This window comes from Ascaphus truei, chromosome 1 (genome assembly GCF_040206685.1).
Source record: "Ascaphus truei isolate aAscTru1 chromosome 1, aAscTru1.hap1, whole genome shotgun sequence".
In the NCBI taxonomy this organism is placed as follows: domain Eukaryota; kingdom Metazoa; phylum Chordata; class Amphibia; order Anura; family Ascaphidae; genus Ascaphus; species Ascaphus truei.
The window spans coordinates 496,462,843-496,484,168 of NC_134483.1; the positions used below are offsets into that span (position 1 = coordinate 496,462,843).

The window sequence follows — 21,326 nt, forward strand, 5'->3', positions numbered from 1 at the left end:
GGATGTTAGGCCCCACCGGAGTTTGGGTTTCCTCCATCACCACACAAGGAACTGCTCCACAGGTAGGGCCCTGGGAAGAGATGGGGGGGGGGCTTTCTATTTTCTCTTTTTCTTACTTGCACCAGGGTCCACCGGTGACTAGCTGCACCCCTGATCAGGATACACATTTAGTGCATGGGCTATGGGTTTTAAGATGTCTTCCAGCACAGGAAAGTTTTGTATGGGGTAGCACTGCTCAGTAAACATGGCTCTTTATGGCCCATTCATTACAATTGGGTGAAACATGTAACAGAGTAGCACCTGTATGTACATATGGGCCTATGCACTTGTGTGGCCATCTTATTTTCCCACAGCATAGCATTAAGGAATATACTGTACATACATTATATGCATCACTACGACCAATTCTCACCTTCTGAAGATACTTGGCAACTAAGGCCCGGTGGGCATCTAAATGACTCTCTGAGCGGCTTACATCTTGTTCACGCAATCTCATCTCATATTCCTTCACGGGGGAAAAAAAAAAACACATTTCAAATATGTTATTCAAATGTGTTGGGAAAATACTGTATACACGCATGGACACACGCATGGACGCGCTCACGAGGCTTCCAAGTGCCAGCATCTCCTCCTGCTATCACGTGAGGCCGCATCACCATGACAACACAACATAGGAGGAGGAGCAGATTCCGGCTCTGGAGATGGCAAGAGGCCACACCACTCCAACTGCACAGAGCCCCACCAAACACCAAGTCGGCCCTTCACAAGCACGTTATGTTTAAATATATATACACACACTACAGTCTTCTTACCAACCTGGAAGATGCTTTCATGGATTTCACGATCCTTTATGGGTATGTGCTTATAATTACGGAACTCTGCTACCTCCTGGTTGCGAAGCTGTAAAAGTCTAAACCTTTTTGATCTGCCCATTTCTCCATCTGACACAAAATCAAACTCCTTTTGCAACTGCTCAAGCCGGAAGAACTCCGGAAAGTTATCATCTCCACTGCTTACAATCTAAAATAAATTAAAAAAAGGAGAGAACACAATTCACTGTAAGAAAAAGAATAGGACATTTGCATTAGGTATTTCCCCACCCCCCCCTTTTAAGAATATTTATTAAAAAATCGATACGTTATGGCTGACCTGGCTTTCATCTCATCTTGAGCATCCAAGTTATAATACAAATGGGGCCAATTGGTTATACACCAATGTAGCAAATATAAACAACCACCTGAAAACGGCACATAATTTCACGTAATACAAATCTGACTGTCACTGTACATTAGAAAACAAAAAAACAAGGGGAGCGCAGTCAGAATAATGTCACTATAATAAGGACTTGGGAAATTAGAGGTAGACTGGTTACTAATAGCCAGACTTACCTAGCACCACCTTAGTGCACAAGGGTTCTGCTGATCCACAGTCAATGCACTTAGGGTAGTGCAGCTTACTTAGGAATGTGTGTGTGAGAGAATATAAAATATATATTTATGACACATATACTCACACGGGCTTGTGTGAGTACTGGTGCATCAGTAGGTTCGTTATCTTCTGATAGGCTGATATTGTCACCACCCCTTATCCGTAAGGTTCCTCCACGGGCTTGGATGAAGGTCGGCGTCACGGTGAATCTCTTGGTGTGGATTCTTCTCACCTGATGTCAGTAGCAACTCACCCCAAGTTGTTTATAAACAGAGAGTTGACGTTGGGAGTATTAAAAAATGGATCTACTTACCAAGGGATCAGAGGGCAGACCAGCTAGTATTATAGCCAGACTACCTCACCACCTCCAATACAGCACAAGTGTTCAAGTAGAACCACAGTAAGTGCTGTACTTGGGGTGGACCGTAAAGCAGAAAGACGGGTTGGGGATAAAGAATATATATATAATAAATACTCACACGGGCCTGTGCGAGTACAGACACATAGGACGATCCTTTGCTTATGTTGAAGTGAAGAATACACTCCTCAGCTGTGTATGGCCCCTTGTAATCCAGTCCCAGATATAAACTCTCCCCAGAGTGTTTAACAAACAAAGGTAGAAATAGAGAATAAAGTTCCAAATGTAATAAAATATAACAAATAAATCAATCACTTACACCTAAAAAAACCCCTTATTGGCTGTGGTAAAGTTCGTGGGGCTCTTTCTGTCCAGGCGCACACTCCTTCCGCGTCCGGGCAGTGCTCAACACACACAGACTGGAACACAACTCCACCTTCTCTACGGTGGCCTCGGAGGTCCAAAAAACTTCTGATGGGCGGAGCAACGCGTTTCGCTTTGTGAAAAAGCTTCCTCAGGCTCTCAATGATGTAGCGTCCTATCTGGGTCTTAAATACCCTCTTGGCAGTCAGTTTAGCACATGATCCTCAGCACCGGGCTGTCAGTAACCATGGTTATTAAACACAGAGTCCCGTGATTAGATGCGCTGTGTAGACCCAAATAGGGGAAAACCCTTTATTAGCCCCTTGTCAGCCCCGTTAACAAGGGCAATGTATTAGCATTAAGCAAACATAAAAATTCATAATAATGTCGCCTCAATAGCATTTATGCCTAATAAAACCATACGAGTCTTCCAAAATACAACATTTTTTTAAATGCCTAGTGACCTAATCAAATGCATCAAAGCTAAAAAGGGGTCATATCACTAGTGACTAGTGTATCGAGGCATCGAATGCATCCCACAAGACATCAGAGGAGGCGTTAGGGTGATCAAACTCAGCCGCATGGAAACATACTGGATACACAGGCTTAAGACTATGACTCCACAAGGTCTCGACGTGGATATTGACCTGGGGGCCTTTATATAAAACCACAGGCTTATGGTGTACATACACCATTGACACTCAGCCCTTCCAATAATCTATTTCTGCTTTCTTTATAGTGACCTGGTGTTACCACAATCGTCCAATATTAGATATATTTCAGTTGCTTTAGTGTGAAATTGCATTGGTACTATCAACCACTCCAACCCTTACCCACCACACACAACCCCCCCTCCCCCTTACCCAACCCTCCCCCCTTTTTACCCTAAAGGCGAGCATCATTCTCCCTGGCTGTGAGTGTAGTATGGGAGCAATTACAATATTAATGTGTATTTAATGTGTTAATTTGAATGTAAGACCAAAGAGGTCAAATTGATTCCAAGATTCTTTTGCTATTATTGTTGTATCATGTATGATACCTTAGAGGTCTTATATTCAATATTTTTACTAAGGATGCCACCTAAAGAGTGGTTGTTAGGATTCAGTATGATAGCTGTTTTAGGTCATTTGCCATTATTTAATGGGAGAAGGCCATAGGCTGGGTAGCAATGCTCTCCCATACCTATTGATGACACTAGGTGGCGCCACGAGCCTAGTATTGGAGATTCTCCATACACCAAGCCTAATATTAATTTTTCAATAGAGGTGGAGGTTTTATATCTGTTTTATTATTACTCATGAAGAGTAGTATTATTTAACTGCAGTAACAGAATGATTACGGGTTGGGAAGGTATTGGATGCCCCTACTGTTATATAGGACAAGACCCCTTTTTAGCTTTGATGCATTTTTTTTTTAGCTCTGATGCATTTGATTAGGTCACTAGGCATTTAAAAAAAATTGTATGTTGGAAGACTCGTATGTTTTTATTAGGCATAAATGCTATTGAGGTGACATTATGAATTTCTATGTTGCTAATGTATTGCTAATACATTGCTCTTGTTTACGGGGCGGACAAAGGGCTAATGAAGGGTTTTCTACAATTTGGGTCTACACAGCACATCTAATCACGGGACTCTGTGTTTAATAACCATGGTTACAGACAGCCCGGCGCTGCGGATCATGTGCTAAACTGACTGCCAAGAGGGTATTTAAGACCCAGATAGGACGCTACATCATTGAGAGCCTGAGGAAGCTTTTTCACAAAGCGAAACGCGTTCCGCCCATCAGAAGTTTTTGGACTTCCGGGGCCACCATAGTGAAGGAGTTCCAGCCTGTGCGTGTCAAGCACTGCCCGGACGCGGAAGGAGTGTGCGCCTGGACAGAACGAGCCCGACAAACGTTAACACAACCAACAAGGTTTTTGTTTTTTTATATATAAAAGGTGTAAGTCACTTTTTATTTGTTATATTTTATTAAATTTGGAATGTTATTCTTTATCTATACCTGTGTTTGTTATACACTCTGGGGAGAGTTTATATCTGGGACCGGATTACAAGGGGCCATACACAGCTGATGAGCAAAGCAAAAGGATTGTCCTATGTGCCTGTACTCACACAGGCCAGTGCGAGTATTTATTATATATATTCTTTATCCCCAACCAAGTCTTTCTGCTTTAGGGTCCACCCCAAGACGAGCACTTACTGTGGTTCTACTTGAACACTTGTGCTGTATTGGAGGTGGTGAGGTAGTCTGGCTATAATACTAGCTGGTCTGCCCTCTGATCCCTTGGTAAGTAGATCCATTTTTTAATACTCACAACGTCCACTCTGTTTATAAACAACTTGGGGTGAGTTGCTACTGACATCAGGTGAGAAGAATCCACACCAAGAGATTAACTGTGACGCCGACCTTCATCCAAGCAAGGAAGGAACCAAATCGGGGGTGCCCGCGCTGACAGTATCCCGTGGAGGAACCATACGGGATAATGAGCGGTGACAATATCAGCCTAAATATCAGAATAAATAACCTACTGATGCACCAGTACTCACACAAGCCCGTGTGAGTATATATGTCATAACTATATATTTTATATTCTCTCACCCACCCATTCCTAAGTAAGCTGCACTACCCTAAGTGCATTGACTGTGGTTCAGCAGAACCCTTGTGCACTAAGGTGGTGCTAGGTAAGTCTGGCTATTAGTAACCAGTCTACCTCCAATTTTCCAAGTCCTTATTCTAGTGACATTCTGACTGCGCTTTTGTTTTCTATGTCATTTGTTTGGGGTACAAGGAAAAGTCCCCCATAGGGTTCGTGCAGTGGACAGTGGACCTTGTAAGCGTGCACGATAATTGTGATTCACACAAGGGTCCTCTGCTTATGGTAATATTTTTATTATATCACCAGTAGCTTGAGAGTGCGCCCAGGTACTTTCTGTCGCTGTTGACACGCGACGCTGTGAGACAATCACAGTGCGGCCTAAAGCTGTGACATCATAGCCACGACTCCTAGCTGCGCGTGTCACTGCTTGCCCTATAGACACTAAACGTGTGCGCCACGTGCACCATATTACAAGCCTTAGATGTCTCACCTTCCTCTGGTAGGTGAAATAAGGCTTTGAGAGAGGGAGAAAAACACCGTTAAATAAGCAAATGTGCCGTCTCCTAAACTGCCATTTCTCTGCTCCAGCTTTATTATCCCTACCACAGGGTGGCGAGATTTACCGACAGCCAATTTCTGGGCGATCTACAGACACACAGCTTAATAAATAGCCCATACACATGTCATTGCGTGAGTTTAACATCTTTGCATACATTTTCTGCATAAAAAAAAAAAAGTTTCTCAGGTTGGATAAGCAGTAAGGGCTTAACAACTAAACAGAGAGGCAAATATGTGCAAACAAAATGGCCCCTGTCCCCCTGAGGTACTCGTTGTTGCTCCTGACATTATCCATAGATCAGCAGGTACAGCCACTGACTGCAGAAAATGGTTGTCGTTACTATACCCGGTTTATTTTATTCCTATTAAACAATTACATTGATTTTATTTCCTAAATCATCCATCATTCTATGGGTTTACTTTCTTCCCATTTTCTTATCAAGGTATCTAGGCTCCACCCATTTGGATATGCATTTGTTTATCCATAGGTGTTTAGAGTGCATATTATTTGGAGCTTTTTGAATCTCTCCCTCCATATGGGAGGTGCGAGATACCTTGTGTGCAACTTTTATCACCATAGTTTATTTATAAGAAGTGCCCACATATTCCCCACCGCAGTATAATATGGGAACAGAATGATAGACATGACATTAACGGAATGATATTACTTATTTTATCTTTAACTGCAATGTCTTCATAATGTATAACCCTGTTCACCTGGTGTACCCATGTATTGTAACCATGTATCTGTCATCATAACTCGCGCCCAGGACATACTGTACTTGAAAACGAGAGGGAACTCTCAATGTATTACTTCTTGGTAAAATATTTTAAATAAATAAATATACCAAAGAAGAAACAAGCACAAATCACATACAAAAAGATTACATATCACAGCTTAAGGAACAGGCCCAATTGTGTTTACCCAGTCAGAATGACAAATTGTTTTCAAAATAACTACTATTCAAAAGTTATATTACATAAAATTATGCTAAATGTTTTTGATGTAATCAAATATAACACATTCGTTAAAACAAATATACCAATTACAAAATGTTAATTAATCCTAGTGCTTTAGCAGGTGCCTCTGGCGCTCAAGTGGTTGCAGGCAGACACAGAATAGATGGCAACTTCAATAACCGAATGAGTTGGGACTGGAACTTAGATCGGGTCTCATCTGTAGGCGTGTGTCTGTGTGTCTGTGTGTCTGTGTGTCTGTGTGTCTGTGTGTCTGTGTGTCTGTGTGTCTGTGTGTCTGTGTGTCTGTGTGTCTGTGTGTCTGTGTGTCTGTGTGTCTGTGTGTCTGTGTGTCTGTGTGTCTGTGTGTCTGTGTATAAAAGCGGGGCCTCCAGGAATTCGCCTTTTGTTAGATGTATTCTCTTTATGAGGAATACAAATAGAGATCACATTATTTAAATATACTCTGATAAATCTGGTCCTGGTTTTACCCAGAAGCCTTTGATAAACCCCCTTACTATGCCTTACCCGTATAAGCTGCATGAGAGCTGCATTGTTGGGATCATTGGGATCAAGCTTTGATTCTGCTGCCCATTTCGCCAATTTCTTCATGTCTGTTAAGCCAGATGCTCCAATAGACGCAATAGCATCAATTTTATTCAATGCCCTAAGACAGGAAACGGGATCAAATTAAGCTGAAGAATATATTATATATACACTCACACTCACTATATAAATGCATATATACATACTGAAACCATGTTTTCGCAATATGTATAATTCAAACGTATTTTCAGTAATATTGGTATACTAAACCATTAATAGGGAGTTCTTATAATGAAAGCTGCCATGTTAAAAACATGACAAAATATACATCAGTTGGTTACCATATTTGTCTTGCGACATATTTTTAAAGATGAGCAAATTTCCTGTTCAACCTTCACACATTACTCACTTCTGATTTACTAAACGGAACAGATCACAGAGAATCCATAGGTGTCACTGATGGCAGTGTTGGCGCAGAAGATCACAACATAATGGACCAGAGGGGAATATATTATATACGGTATTACACACAGACACCAACAACTATTCCCCTGACCACCACATCATCATGGGAACACACGCACTGGGCGTGTAGAGAACCCCAATGTAATAATCAAAGATATAATTTCTAGGGTAACCTTAAAAACCATTATAATGTTGCTCTGTGATTTGTTTATGGGGATTACGTCAGTAAACCCATATCTATGACCCTCAGGAATGACCACCCTCATCACTGCATTAACCATTGCAAGTGCTGAAGGATTGGTGAATACATGGGCACGTCTTTGCAGAATTAAAGACACTGTTACCTTTGATTGGTAGGGACATGGTCTCCCCCTTCTTTTAAGGGTACCGCTTTTTTTAGGGATAAACTGTTTGGGGTGGGGCTGCCAAAATACAAACATATTTGGATTATTTCCTACAATTTTTTTTTTTACAACCGCTAAAAGTGAACCATTTGTTTGTCTACTTAGAAAATAAAACTTGTGCGGGTGCTTGGTTTAGTCACGTCAAAAATGTTGTCACACCAAACTTTTTGTTTGCAAAAACATTTACTAAACCAAAAATTGTATTAAAAAGGGTATTGAAAGTTTTTTCCCCCTAAAATTACCAATGGTTTATCTGGTATGTGACATGGCTCCCCTAACCAGATCCCAGCAATGTTTGAAACATAAAATATGATCTAGGATTTTCATACTAATAGGATTGGGTAATGTGTCAAAATACCTACAAAAAGACCCCCCCAAAAAATTGTAACTCAGAATGTACTCAATTTTATTTCCCAGGATACAATAAAAAAAAAAAAAAAGTGACAGAAACCGTATCTTGATTTTTTTTTTTTTTTTTACTTTTTTGAAAGATTTAGAACAAGGTCCAGAAACGATATCAAATACTCCAAAAAAGACATTACCTATTAGCTGGGGTAAGCATCGACCACACAATAGCAGCAAGAGAAAAGTGCCCAAAATTGGCGAATGTTAAACATTTAAGTTACTACCGGAAGAGAGTAAAAAACTCAAGGAAAGTTTCATACATTCATAATGGTACCTTACTAAACACCGTAACATATTAATTTACAATTATAAGGAAATAAAAAGCTCCGTGAGAATCAAAAGGTTTAATATATTAAAGACGGACAATGATCACACTGATCCTATACCATTAATGTGTGATTTGCCCGTTACCTTTCTCAAAAGTAATGGTGCCAGTGCAGTACCTGGGAATGCCACTATTTTGCTGTGACATGGGAGGGACCAAAGGCACGCCATTCTCTCCGACAGCCCAAGAAACGCAGTACGACACTTTCCCAGACGTCATTAAAACCATCTTATTGCTGCCATCAGCCTCAAATGAAAACGGAACGTCTACAGTAAAAGATATTAGGAGAACCAAATGATTTTGAATACTGACAATTAGGAAGATGGTTTACAGCTATACAACAGATATGACAAATGGATTGCCCAAATGAATTAACATGCAATAAATATATTGCGCCAAACCAGATTAACAAAATTGTCAAGTAGATCGAATTGGCCAACGTTCAAATTGTAGAAAAATTCAAGAATCTTTCACCATAGAGTATAGTATAACAAAAGTAACAATCCATGTAGACTGTACAACCAATTGGTTGTTGTATGTACAGTACGTACCGCTGCCAACACCTTCGTGATCATACATCACTCGCTGGTTGCTGCTGAACTCGATTTCCTCAACAGGGGCTCTTCCGGTCAACACTGTGGTCTCCGGGATTGGAATAAATGCTTCTGCCAATAATGTAACGCCACCATGTCCAACGGTCTCAAATATCTGCAAGAAAATATTGTACAAAAAAGGGACTGCGGTAAAACTTGTGTTATATACACAAAAAGTCACTGAAGGTTATATACGGATATCTTCAAAAAAGTTTCTGTAAACACTTCAGGCAGTTTTAAAGGCAAAGGTTACAAGAATTAAAGCTGAAAAAGAAATGGTGATTATCTGGCAAGGTTTACAAATGTATTGCATTTTGAACACAAACAGGAGCAGCAATGTTTTAAGACATAGTTCTAAATAACCCTTTAAAATACTCTGCAGTCAAAGAGGAACTGTTCAGTTGTATATACTGTACAGTAGTGTCTTCCTTTGCATTCCCAGGTTAAGAGCAGTCCTGCAATTTTGTAACCGCCCTACTTCACTGCTCAAATGCAACACTGTGCCTAGAGAAAGATCATTTCAACCTTTAATTGGACCAACTTCAGTCATACAAGGTTGTTTTGTGCATAAGCTTCAGTGTCGGTGAGGTCTCTTCATCAGACGTGCAGTCTCTAAGGTTTACGAACAAGACAAACGTGTTCCACTGATATGCTGATCCAGTAAACAGTATCACAAGCTCACAAAGTATCTTACGCTTTCTGGGACATATACTGTACGGCTTCAAGCACACTTCAATGACCCACTGAGCGAGAGAAATCCCCCCCCCCCCCACCTTTCTGTAAGCACCCAAATAATTGCAGTACACCCTGTTTCTAACACCATGCAACAATGAATAGAGGAACCCCAACTACTGGAAAAATCTCTCATTGCTACATTCAAATGTATTGTCTCAAAGAGGAATTTCAGGAGATTGGAAGTTTTAAACAATTCTCAACATCATCATACTAAAAGACCATGTATATTAAGCATCGCAGATCTCCAAGTGATGCAAATGGCACAATTTTCAATGTGTGTTATTTTTTTCACGGTGCCTTGTGCCAATTTTACTTCGGTTGTGTCATTTAGTAATTTTTTTTGGGGTGGTTTCAATGTAGTTAGTGGAGGACTTGCTTGGAGGAGCAATAGTACAGAAAGAAAAACAATTGCTCCGTGTCAGAGAAAAGAGCGCCATAAGAGCCATATCGCCCAATTAATCAAAGTTTGCTTAAAGGGAGAAGTACAACTAAAACTTGTGTTCAAACATAAACCAGTCATTGCATAATAACAAACTTCGTATAAACGCTGCATTTAAACACTACTGATGGACGCCGTCTACAATATTTCGCTGTTCACTGCAGGTCAATATGCTACCAAAAGGATTAACTTCTATTGCACGATAACATTTCCATTGTTCTACACTTTGTACTGTACCTGCATCTTAATGCTCTCGGGCCAATTAAATATCTGCAAATTAAAAATTTGTCCCAGGTGAATTCTGAAGTCGGACCCCAAACGACTGGTCACAGTTCTTGAAACTTCTTTATTGTTAAAAAGTATCTTTAGGAACATAGAATGCTTCGGTATGTCGCCACGTCTCAATACTTCTACTCTGGAAGTGTATATAAAAAAAATATAATCATAAATAATAGATTTGACCTTCAAATCATTAGTTCAAAGAATTTAACCCCAACCAAAATCAGAAATTGCATATAGGAAAGAATGAGTCCACTCTGCAGAGTTCGGATTTCCAGGCCCATATGTATCAAAGTACCAAAAGTTAGGACGTCAAACTTTTTCCGATTTTCCCTGTTGTAGAATGAAATATATTTTTTAATTAACTCTCCGATATTTAACGCAGTTGACGAAAATCTCAGTGCAGAGAATGTTTCTGAAGATAAAAGCGAAAAGAATAAATTTGATGTATGCTATATGTAATCACTATGTCTGATCCTTCACTATTTCTTCCTATTGTTTCCTGCAAACCCACCCCAAAAGCAAATCGTGCCAAAATAGTTTGGATCATTGATATTGCGAGATGCATGTTCAATATGCTTCACGACTAAATGGAAAGTGAACTCAGAAGGTGGCAATTTAGAAAGTTTTTAAAACCAGACAGAACATGAAACAGACAGAGCCCAGTGCTACATCCAATGAAACTTATACACGGTACAGTGTGTGTGTGTGTGTGTGTGTGTGTGTGTGTGTGTGTGTGTGTGTGTGTGTGTGTGTGTGTGTGTATATATATATATATATATATATATATATATATATCTTTTGAATAAAATGGTTTTTAAGTTTAACTCTTTGGCCAAAGACTTAGAACTATACAACTAATTGACAGATTTATTATAAAATCATTCTTCCTGGCAATGCACAGGGTATTAAGAATTTATATTAATGTTGTGTAACCTTGAGATGTGGTCTGCCGTGTAGGGGCTCAAGGGCTTACAACACTTTGGCCAAAGCGTTAAACTAAAAGACCATTTTATTCAAAAGATATCTATATTTATATATATATATATATATATATATATATATATATATATTTAGGCACTGTACCGTGTATAAGTTTCATTGGATGTAGCACTGAGCTCTGTCTGTCTATGTTTCATGTTCTGTCTCTGGTTTTAAATATATATTGCCATGCTCAGTAGCACTCCTCTGTGATACACACATATATATATATGTTGTGGTTATTTTGAGGGTTCAATATGAGCTTGTAAGTGTCCTGTATAATTTAGAAAGTTTGCCAATATTATGTATTTCTATGAGAAAAAAAAGCCCTGGCTGTTTTTAGTGAGGGTGACGATAAGCGAAACTGGAGTTCCAGGATCTACAAAGGTCTACTCGGTCTGGGCAGCATGTGTCATTGGATAGCAGCATGTGGAGAGGAACCCGGTGTGCAGAGCCATAGAGAACATGTTAATCATGTACTGTTTATTTATTTATTTTTAACATAGTATGTTTATGGCGCACATTTAAGAGGTTGTTTATCTTAACCCTGTGAAAAAGTTAAGATTGTATGAATCATACAAAGACTGTTTGAAGAAAAAATATAAACCATCTTCAGTGTAATGTCCCTTGAGATATACTGTCCAAGGTCAGGAGAGCAGACACTGAGATTCAAACCAAGTTCACCCGCTTCAAAGGCAGCGTTCTTGCCACCCAGCTACTTCTTCAGCATCGAAGGTGGTAATGTCACCAACTGTATCTAGAATACCACTTTATAGTTGCCACTGGGATTCATTCAAAACCCATACTTACCTTGGGCACATATCATTAGTAGTCACACTTCCCGATGGGCTTAACTCTGGTATCAATACAGGCTCTCCAGGTCTCCTCCTGATGTTACCAGCTTTTGCCCGAACTTGTTGCTCAACATCTTCTCCGTTAATCATTGCAGGGGGTGAGGGCTTGATGGGTTCCTCTCCAAAATTAGGAATGTCTTCTACATTTTCAAGATCAAGACTCTTCTTTTTCTTCTTCATCTTCTATTTTCAGTGTCAATTATACCACACCCATTAGTAACACCAAGGAAAATAGATATATATTCAACCTCATCAGAAATAAAGCATGTCCTTGACAGTTTATTAAATAACATGGACTAATGTTTGTTGCATAATTGTTCTTCATCTTAAAATACCGATCTATTGGCAGGAATCTAATGAACTGCAGCCAGTACTCCACCATTAATCATATTCTAGACTTGAAATAGAACATATGCCACAGTCGAATACCATCTTGATTAAATGTGTTCCAAAAAGGACTCCACTGCAAATATGGCTTATGCAGTGTACATAAACATATTTTAGTATTAAACATGGTGAGGCAAGGTAAAAGGTGTTGAATGTTACATGTACCATTAAACAAACTTTGTTTCCCCCAAACCAAATTAATTATATCCTCCAAGTTAAAAAAATAAAAAATAAATAAAAAAACACCACACACACACACACACACACACACACACACACACACACACACACGTTATTTGCAGGAAAAACAAGCATACCTGTGCCCTTTTCCATGCCTTCCACTGTTGAAGATCAATTTTGTATTGTTTTGTATTCTTTTCATAGTCTTCCAAATATTCTTCCATTAGTTCATGTATCTCGGCCTGAATTTCTACTTCAAATTCTTCTTCATCAACTTTCCTATTAACTTCTTCCCTTAACACACAGACAAAATATGCACTTTACTGTATGTATTGCCTGTACAATGTAAGACTCCTAGGAGCACGGAGAGCCTCTGTTTTGAAAAATGCAAGACTAAAGCCATTTATTTTTACTGTCCTTTAACATACATGTTCTGCATATGTAGGGTCATGGGGTGGGTAAGTGATATGTAGATGTAGAAATTTGTTTTAAAATCATAGGTACACAAAGGATATGGCGTGTAAAAAAGTTACAAATACCTTCACCATACAGCAAAGAAAAACACTTATGGAGGCCATGAACATGTCTCAGTCAGGCCCACAAACCTGCGTTTCTCCATTGTCACACAGCATACAATGCTTCCACTGCAGCCAGGGATTCTGGGTAATGACATGCAATGGAGCCCGCAGTGTCACACTTTGCTTCTTATCCATTTTAACATGGATCTCCATAAGCTTATGCCTCCTGTTTACACTGATTTAGCACAGCCGGGGTTAAAGACGCACATGGCCAGAAACTTACTCAGACAGTTTAAAGGGGATCCATGTTAAAATGGATAAGAGCCAAAAAGTTATATCCTGCGAGTGCTCATTTGCATGTCATTACTCGGTATCTGTGGCTGCAGTGGAACCTTTGTATGCTGAGTGACAATGGGGAAAGGAAAGGTTGTGGACCTGTCAGACATGTGATTGTCCTCAGAAGGGTTTATTCTTAATCCAAGAAATAGAACAGAGCAATACAAAAAAATCAAAAGTAATACTCATTGCACACAATGCCTTTAAGCCCATCTTGCACAAGAGAAATGGATACTTAAAATCAGAACTCGCGCATCAATCTACTACACAACTGTTTCACTGTGTGGCATATGCATTTCAATACACTAAATAGCCATTGTTTATTGGAATTATGGGAAATCCTTTGCAAGTGTCCTTTGGTTAAATATGGCAACTTGTGTTATTTAAAGTTAAATAACATTGTACCCACCATTCATGATCACATTTTCTCACTTTGCTTTATTGCCATCCATGTGTAGGCCATACAGTTACATTTCCCAACAATAAGTCAACAAAATAAATCTCATCACAACATACTTTCGCAAATAGAGCTTCATGGGCGTGTTTGTAAACTTCTGAAAGTCACGGAGGGACTTTATTTCTTTCCACACTTTTAGGATGCTCTTAAGAAGCATGCGATCTTTTTCTTGCTCCGTGTCGCGAATTCTCCTGGTTTGCCTAAAAACCACAAATAAGCATTAAAAATATTAATATACATGTTGCATGTGTGTATATGTAAAATAAATATTTACATTGTTAATGCACTGTTAATGGATTGCGAGCAGATTACAATAAAAGCACTCAATAGTTGCAGATTCAAACCATTCTCTCGGACCTTCTCTGCTTAGAATTGTTGTAGATAAATAATAGATCCTGAAGGTGAAATGGAACAGCGTGATAACCAAAAGGAAAATAGACAACACGCATTTAGCAAATCCGGCACTGTCCACCAGAAATCAAACTAAATTGTTTTCTACAGTCCTGTACCATGCTTAGAACAACTGTTTATTCATAGACTCAATCAAGCATAATAAAGTTTAACTCAACGCCAAAGTCAATCACAAACAAAAAAAACCACACGTGTGTTATAGCTCTTTGGCTAGAAGGTTGGCTATATTATGTTAGTAATAACTCATAATTTGTTAGTGTTATGGAGTAAATGAAAAACATATAGGGGTTATTTACCAGAGTCTACCCGGCTGCAAAAATTACGATAAAACCAATGCAAAAAAAAAGAACTACATATATCAAATGGGATTTTTTTTCCTTTGATAAATCTTAAGCAAATCTTTTGCAGCCAGGAAGTCTTTAGAAAATAGCCCTTATTAAATGAGAGATGTTTCCCATAAAGATCTTGCTTTTTTCCCCCGAGTTGCATAACTCCAATTACTCATTTCTCTCGAGCACATTAATAAATTACAAGTGCTTATTAAACCCATACATAACGGAAACCATGCCGTCTCCCATATGTCAGAGTTCACCCTCTCAAACAAACAAACACTTACTATGAGGTAATGCAAATGAATTGAGGCCTTATAGGGCCGTGCAGGCATGAAAATATTTTCTTGGCTGTACATACACCAAAATGAATACAAAAGAACAAGAAACCTAGTTTCACAGCACTCAATCACTGAATGATATGTGAATTAAAAAAATAGTTTAAGGTCAACTAATGAATATAAAATTAAGGGTATTAAAATCAAACAACATTTATAGTGACTGACCATAGTAATAGTACTATATAAGTACTTGTACTACATACACCATGTGGAACTACTTCAATGGGCCATCCCAATGTTGAAAGCAGATGTTATCCCCATTACTAGCTTCGATAATGGGTCCCTTAAAAACAAAGTTATATACTGAATAGGAAAGCATGATTCAAATGAATACAATGTCATACATTTTTTGTATATGCCATATGTTAAAACCAGAATCTTGTTTTTCCCCTCTGCAACATAGAAATGAATACCACACACGTAGCAAGCTTTTTAATGAGACTTAAACATACAGCAGTAGTGTACTCAACTCAAACTATGCTACAGTGAACATTAGATGATCCCACATCCCAGAGACCGAGACACTGAACTCTAAAGGGATAAAAAACAGTCAGGATGCAGATGTACCCCCAATACCAGCTGGGTCTTTTCATCTTTACTGCACTATAGCTGCATACTGTCCCAGGTCTCCTATGCAGGAGTGATGACACCACCTACAGGATCTTGGGCAAGCATGCAAAACCCCGTGATTCAGGAGTCCTGAAGAAACCTCAGATGAGGAGAAACGTGTTGGATGACTAAGAGGGAAGCTCCACACAGCACAACCCGTCTATCCCGAGCCATCGCGAGAGTTCCCGCGAACCCGGAAGTGTGGGAGACGAAAGACGGGACTGCTCCAGTGTACCGATCAGAGAGACCGCTTCGGGATCTTCGTCGGTGGCGTAGATAATAGATCAAACTGCGCATTATACTTTGAAACCATGTGAGTGGATTTTGCACTATTTTACTGCAGATAAAAGTTTGCGGTACAGTCTACACTATGTTTGTTCTTCTTTTGTATTGAATTGTTGCAAGCGGTGAAGACACCTCCATAAGCTGCATACAGTATCACTGCTGCTGCTGTATGGGAGAAAACTGCAACACAGATAGCTTTACATACACCTTAACACAGATTAATCTGTGAGTATAAAATTCATTGGATGAATGAAGTTTGGATTTCATAATTTCAGTTCAAGACATATTGCACTATTTGTATATGTTTTTCTATTTTACATGATATTGCGCTCCCTGATCATCTTGGACATGGGGGTGGATACTGGCTGAGTCACATTCAGTTGATGTGATGCCTGTCCGTATCAGACCTGCACAGTTATGGGGCAGGGTTACAAGCCCAACCCCCCAGGGTATATACTGGCACGCTCCCAGAAGTCAGGGTGTCTCTTTCCTCCCCCTTTGGAGTGATAATATATACCCTATATCCCACAAGGGGATACAGGAGGAGCACCAGAAGGGAGCTTAGATTGGTCTCAAGCCTTAAATTAACCTTCCAGAGAATGGGACTACTGTAAGTTCTGGAATAAGAAATAAACATCTGTTGAACCATATGCTTGTGTGATTCACTGCCTTGGAATAAAAGAAGTGTCAGCATGGACCATCCTGTAGATACAGGATCCTCGCTGACTGAAGGCGCTGCCAACGGAGAATGAAGTACCATGAAACCCTGTCCTGATTATCCCCACACCATTGCGGAGCAACTCAGAGCTTTCTGTATTACCAACAGGTATGCACAGCACTAGGAAACATACAGGTAGCGACCCATTCTCACATAGGGTGGGGGTAAAGGTGCTACATATGTTTCAGATTTAAACACACTGCTAATCCAAATGAATACCAATAAGCATTTTTTTCTATAGCAGGGCAAACGCAGGAATATCAAACATAAAAGATTTCCAAGAATCTGTGTTTCATGGAGATCGGTGGAAGTGTGACCCGCAAGACAGGAGGAGAGAGAGAGGAGGTAGATAAATAAAAATCAATAATACAGCATAAGTGAGGGGGGAGGGGGGTGGAGGAGGCTATTAGACAAATAGCTTTAGAATATTTATTTTTAAGTGATGTAATTTGTTTGAAATAATTTTTTCATGTGTCCCGGTTTTTCCATTTAGAAATCTGGTCACTATTTAGAAATGAGTGAAAATGTAAGCAGCTACAAAAGAAAGAAAAGATATTGGTGTGTGCACACGCGCAACACACTGTACAATACTAATCATTGCGCCTACACCAACACATTAAGTTTTACTTAAGCTTTGCTTTTTCTAGAATATATTTTACGGACAATGTATGTTATATTGTGCATGGGTGTTTAATCAGTTTTCACAACAATCAGCACATATTTCTCTTGTACCTCTTCCAATCGTTCCCTGGTCTTACTTTACTCCTTCCCAACCCCCCCCCAAAAAAAGGAAATAAAGAAAAAGTACATTAAATAGGTCTTTTGAAAAATTGAGCAAATGCTGCACACCAAAAACTAAAATCTACAGTATGATACTTCTGGTTCCACGGACAGCCTGCCAATAATCCAGAGTGAATCCAAAGTAAAGATGAAACATCAGAGCACTACGGGGTTTTCATTGTGCAAGATTTATTGTGCCAAATAGAAACCACGTTTCGGCCTGTAGCTGGCCTTGCTCAAGTGAAAGTGGCCACTTCCACTTGATCAAGGCCAGCTACAGGCCAAAACGTTGGATTAAATAGGTCTTCACAAAACTGGGAGGATAAGCTGGCCATAGAATTAGTAATGAGAGTGATTCACATGCAGTGCTGTCAGGTATAATAGCCTTCTGTTCATGCCAGAAAGAGAGAAGCAGAGAGCAAGCCATCCTGGGGTTCCCCTTGGGCTATACGTACTGTACGTGGGCATGCTGCATGGGGTGCACGAGATTTAGAGAACATGTAAAGGAATGCAAGGTAATTTACAGCTTTAGGTTCCACTTCATGCAGATTGCAAACCTGTACAAGTTCATCTATACTCCCGCTACAAATTCAAAACGAAGGAAGACCGTCATTTTAATCTTGAAAGGTCATTAATTTACGAGTAGCTTTCACAAACCACTTGCAAGAACATTCAGTCCTGCGTAATCCCAATAAAGCCCTTGAAAGCACATAAAAATAAAAAAAAAGACCAATGCAAGCGGCAAACCACACTACGGAATACACAATACATGTTTTTGTAGTTTCTAGTTTGGTTATGTTACCAAGGGGAGGATATCTGGTTTCAGCAATTACAGAGGGGCAGTGAGCAGCAAGTCAAATGTAGCCACTCCGTGAATAAAAATCAATCAAATTACTTTCTAGAGCAATTACAAGTACCACAGAATATACAATACACCGGATTTTGTGAGGAGCTTATAACAGAGTCTGGCCTGAAATATTGACTTAACTGCTTGTACCTTTTTATGGTGTAACCCAAGCATAAAATGGCGGGAAAAGCTATATACATTCTGAAAAGTACTATAAGATTGATGTGTTTGTACATAGCCAAGTTTGTGCAGTGTTGTGGATAGGAGAATTAAAAGGCACCATGTTAGAGTTTTGCTTGGTGCTTAAGGTACAGATAAATAAAGTGACTTGTGCAAGGTTGGAAGGACTGAAGACTTGAACTAGGTTCTCACAAAGTGGGAGATGCATGGTGAAATTAGGATATATTCATGAGAAGTAGCGTTACACAGTAGTTATTTCATCGTGTGGGTTCTAGTGCATCAGTGTCAGAATCTTTAATGCATGAGAAATCTGTAATGCTATTTCTGTGTAAGATACTGAGGGATCCTGCAGACCTCAAGAGGTTGAACAGATCATTAGTTTGCCTAATTAGTAGCGCACTAGTTTTTTTTTAATGCAAAGTAGAACACTGCTAAGCACAATACATGTTTATTTTATTTCAGCTGTGACATAGTCAAAATGTAAGAAACTTGATTAGAAACAGTTCTAAGTTTGTATTTCGGACACCTCCCTCCCCCCAGTACTGCGCCTTTTAACTACAAATGGTCACTTCATCATAGGGGCACAGGACTGATTAATTGATACTTAAAACCATTTTACAACTTCATATACTGTATATGAATTTTAAATGTCAACACATTGCCAGGGATTTTTATTTATTTATTTTTTTAAATAAGTAATTACCTTATTTCCATTTTATATTCAGATATACTCTGTTCCGTGACTGTGCTGGAGCCATAAGGGGTACCATTTTCATAAATGTTCTGTACAGCATTCCTCAGAGCATGCAGCTTTAAAAAAAAAAAAACACACAAGGAAACAGCAATAAAGCATTAAGTATGTATTATTTAATTAATGAAAAATAAAAAAAAACAGACATGCTACAAATCCATTTGGTGGAAGAAATTAATTTTATCTATACATATTTTATTTTAAATATCTTGAACTTTCAATAATATAGAACGAACAAAAAAAAAAAAAAAAAGTATAAAAAGGTTCTGTCCTCTGTCAGAGCGGTGCTATTTTCAGCCCCAGAGACCCTTCTCCTGTTGCAGGAGATGTGTTTAGTTTACTTCCTGGAATTGCAGAGATGGTGCCTGCAGTTATCCAAATGGGAAGCCACAACTTCAAGTAGGCAGGATTGGTTTGTACATTTTAACTCGGACATCCCTTTTACTTTGTCAACATAGGAGGTGTTTCAAATACAGTACATAGGTGATTTGTATTTGTCAGTTCAAGAAAAAGTTTTTTTTGCTGCTGAGAAGCCAACTGACTCAGTCAGTCCAATGGCTGCGAAATAACTGCGGGATGGACATTTTAAATCCTTCCGTTTGCATAATGGAAGGTAAACAACCAAAAAAATCTACTTATAACAATGTTTCTCTCAAAAACAGCCAAATTTATTCCAAGATGACCATATAAACTGCCAAGAGGTAACCAACCAATATACCTAGCAATGTTGACATTGAACGTCTTTGGCACACACAGAATTTAGGACTCTGCAGGGTTATGGCACCCAGTCATAATGGGACAAAAAATTAAATCTAAAAGTCACAACTGGTCACCTTACTTTCTTTTTAGCCTCCTCATTTGGCCTCCACCAATGGACCAATTCCAGCACCCACAAGGATGGTCACTACTTAGAGCAGCGGTGCGCAAAGTGGGGGTCAAGATTCGTTGCGGGGGGCGCGACGTTTACAGGGGCCACGCACGCTTCCTGAAGGCATTTAAATGAATTCCGGGCGAGCTGCAAGGCCTCTAAACTTCTCCTTACCTTGATTGAGATGGCTCCTGGTGATGCGGCACCATCATGTGACATGGCGTGCCATGGCAATGTGACGTCATGATGCCAGGACATCCGAGTCAAGGCAAGCGGGGGGGGGGGGATTGGGGGGTGCGAGGAGAGGGAGACAGCCAGCAGGGGAGTGCAGGAGGAAAAGATTGCGCTCCTCTGACTTGGAGGAATCAGAAAGGGAACAGTTTTTAGTAAGACCAGTTCTATCAGCACCACCACTCATTCCCCTCACCCGTCTCCTACCGAAACCTTTGCTCTATTGTCATCTACCCTAAACTTCTCTCTCGCTTTCCTCTGGAACTGACAAACTTGTTAACTTTTATAACTCTATCCTCTCCTCCACTCTATCGATATGCCCCTTCGACACCGACACATACATTCCTCTAGCCCGCAGCCGTGCCTAAATTCACAAACATGCTTCCTTCGCACTGGCGCCTCTGAACACCTATGGATGAAATCTCACTCTGGCTGATTTTCTGCACTATACATTTCTCTTCTCCTGTTTTAACTCTGCTGTCTAAGGCCAAACACCACCACTTTTCCTCATTCAACAAAACCTACAAATCCAATCCATGCCATCTAATCTCTGTATTTGACTCCCTCCTTAGATTTTCTCCTCCCACCTAGCATTTGCTGACTACTTTAAAGACAAGGTGGACGCTATACACAAGGAGTTTCCTTCTTTCCCTTCCCCATAATCTCTGCTTCTACAAACCCGACTCGTTTACAGAGTTGGAAGTTTCTAAGCTGATCTCTTCTCCCTCTACCACATGCCCTCTCAATTCTATATACTCACATCTCATCAGAACTCTTACTCCTGTCTTAGTCCCCACATCTTAAATCCC

At 39.7% G+C, this 21,326-nt stretch overlaps 1 protein-coding gene across 5 annotated transcripts in view; it reads right to left on the minus strand.

Annotated features, from left to right (window-relative positions):
* Positions 1 to 21,326, minus strand: part of CC2D2A (coiled-coil and C2 domain containing 2A) — a 74,751-nt gene that overhangs the window by 29,064 nt on the left and 24,361 nt on the right. For 3 of the 5 annotated variants that reach the window (XM_075569188.1, XM_075569165.1, XM_075569175.1), the window contains exons 13-22: positions 19,371 to 19,477; positions 14,227 to 14,367; positions 12,994 to 13,150; positions 12,246 to 12,472; positions 10,413 to 10,590; positions 8,960 to 9,116; positions 8,527 to 8,674; positions 6,792 to 6,930; positions 817 to 1,020; positions 413 to 505 (exon numbers count right to left, since the gene is read on the minus strand). In XM_075569188.1, the coding sequence (XP_075425303.1) occupies positions 413 to 505; positions 817 to 1,020; positions 6,792 to 6,930; positions 8,527 to 8,674; positions 8,960 to 9,116; positions 10,413 to 10,590; positions 12,246 to 12,472; positions 12,994 to 13,150; positions 14,227 to 14,367; positions 19,371 to 19,477 (1,551 nt within the window). The remainder of the gene's footprint in view (positions 1 to 412; positions 506 to 816; positions 1,021 to 6,791; positions 6,931 to 8,526; positions 8,675 to 8,959; positions 9,117 to 10,412; positions 10,591 to 12,245; positions 12,473 to 12,993; positions 13,151 to 14,226; positions 14,368 to 19,370; positions 19,478 to 21,326) is intronic. The other 2 variants (XM_075569197.1, XM_075569181.1) reach the window with 2 other exon arrangements.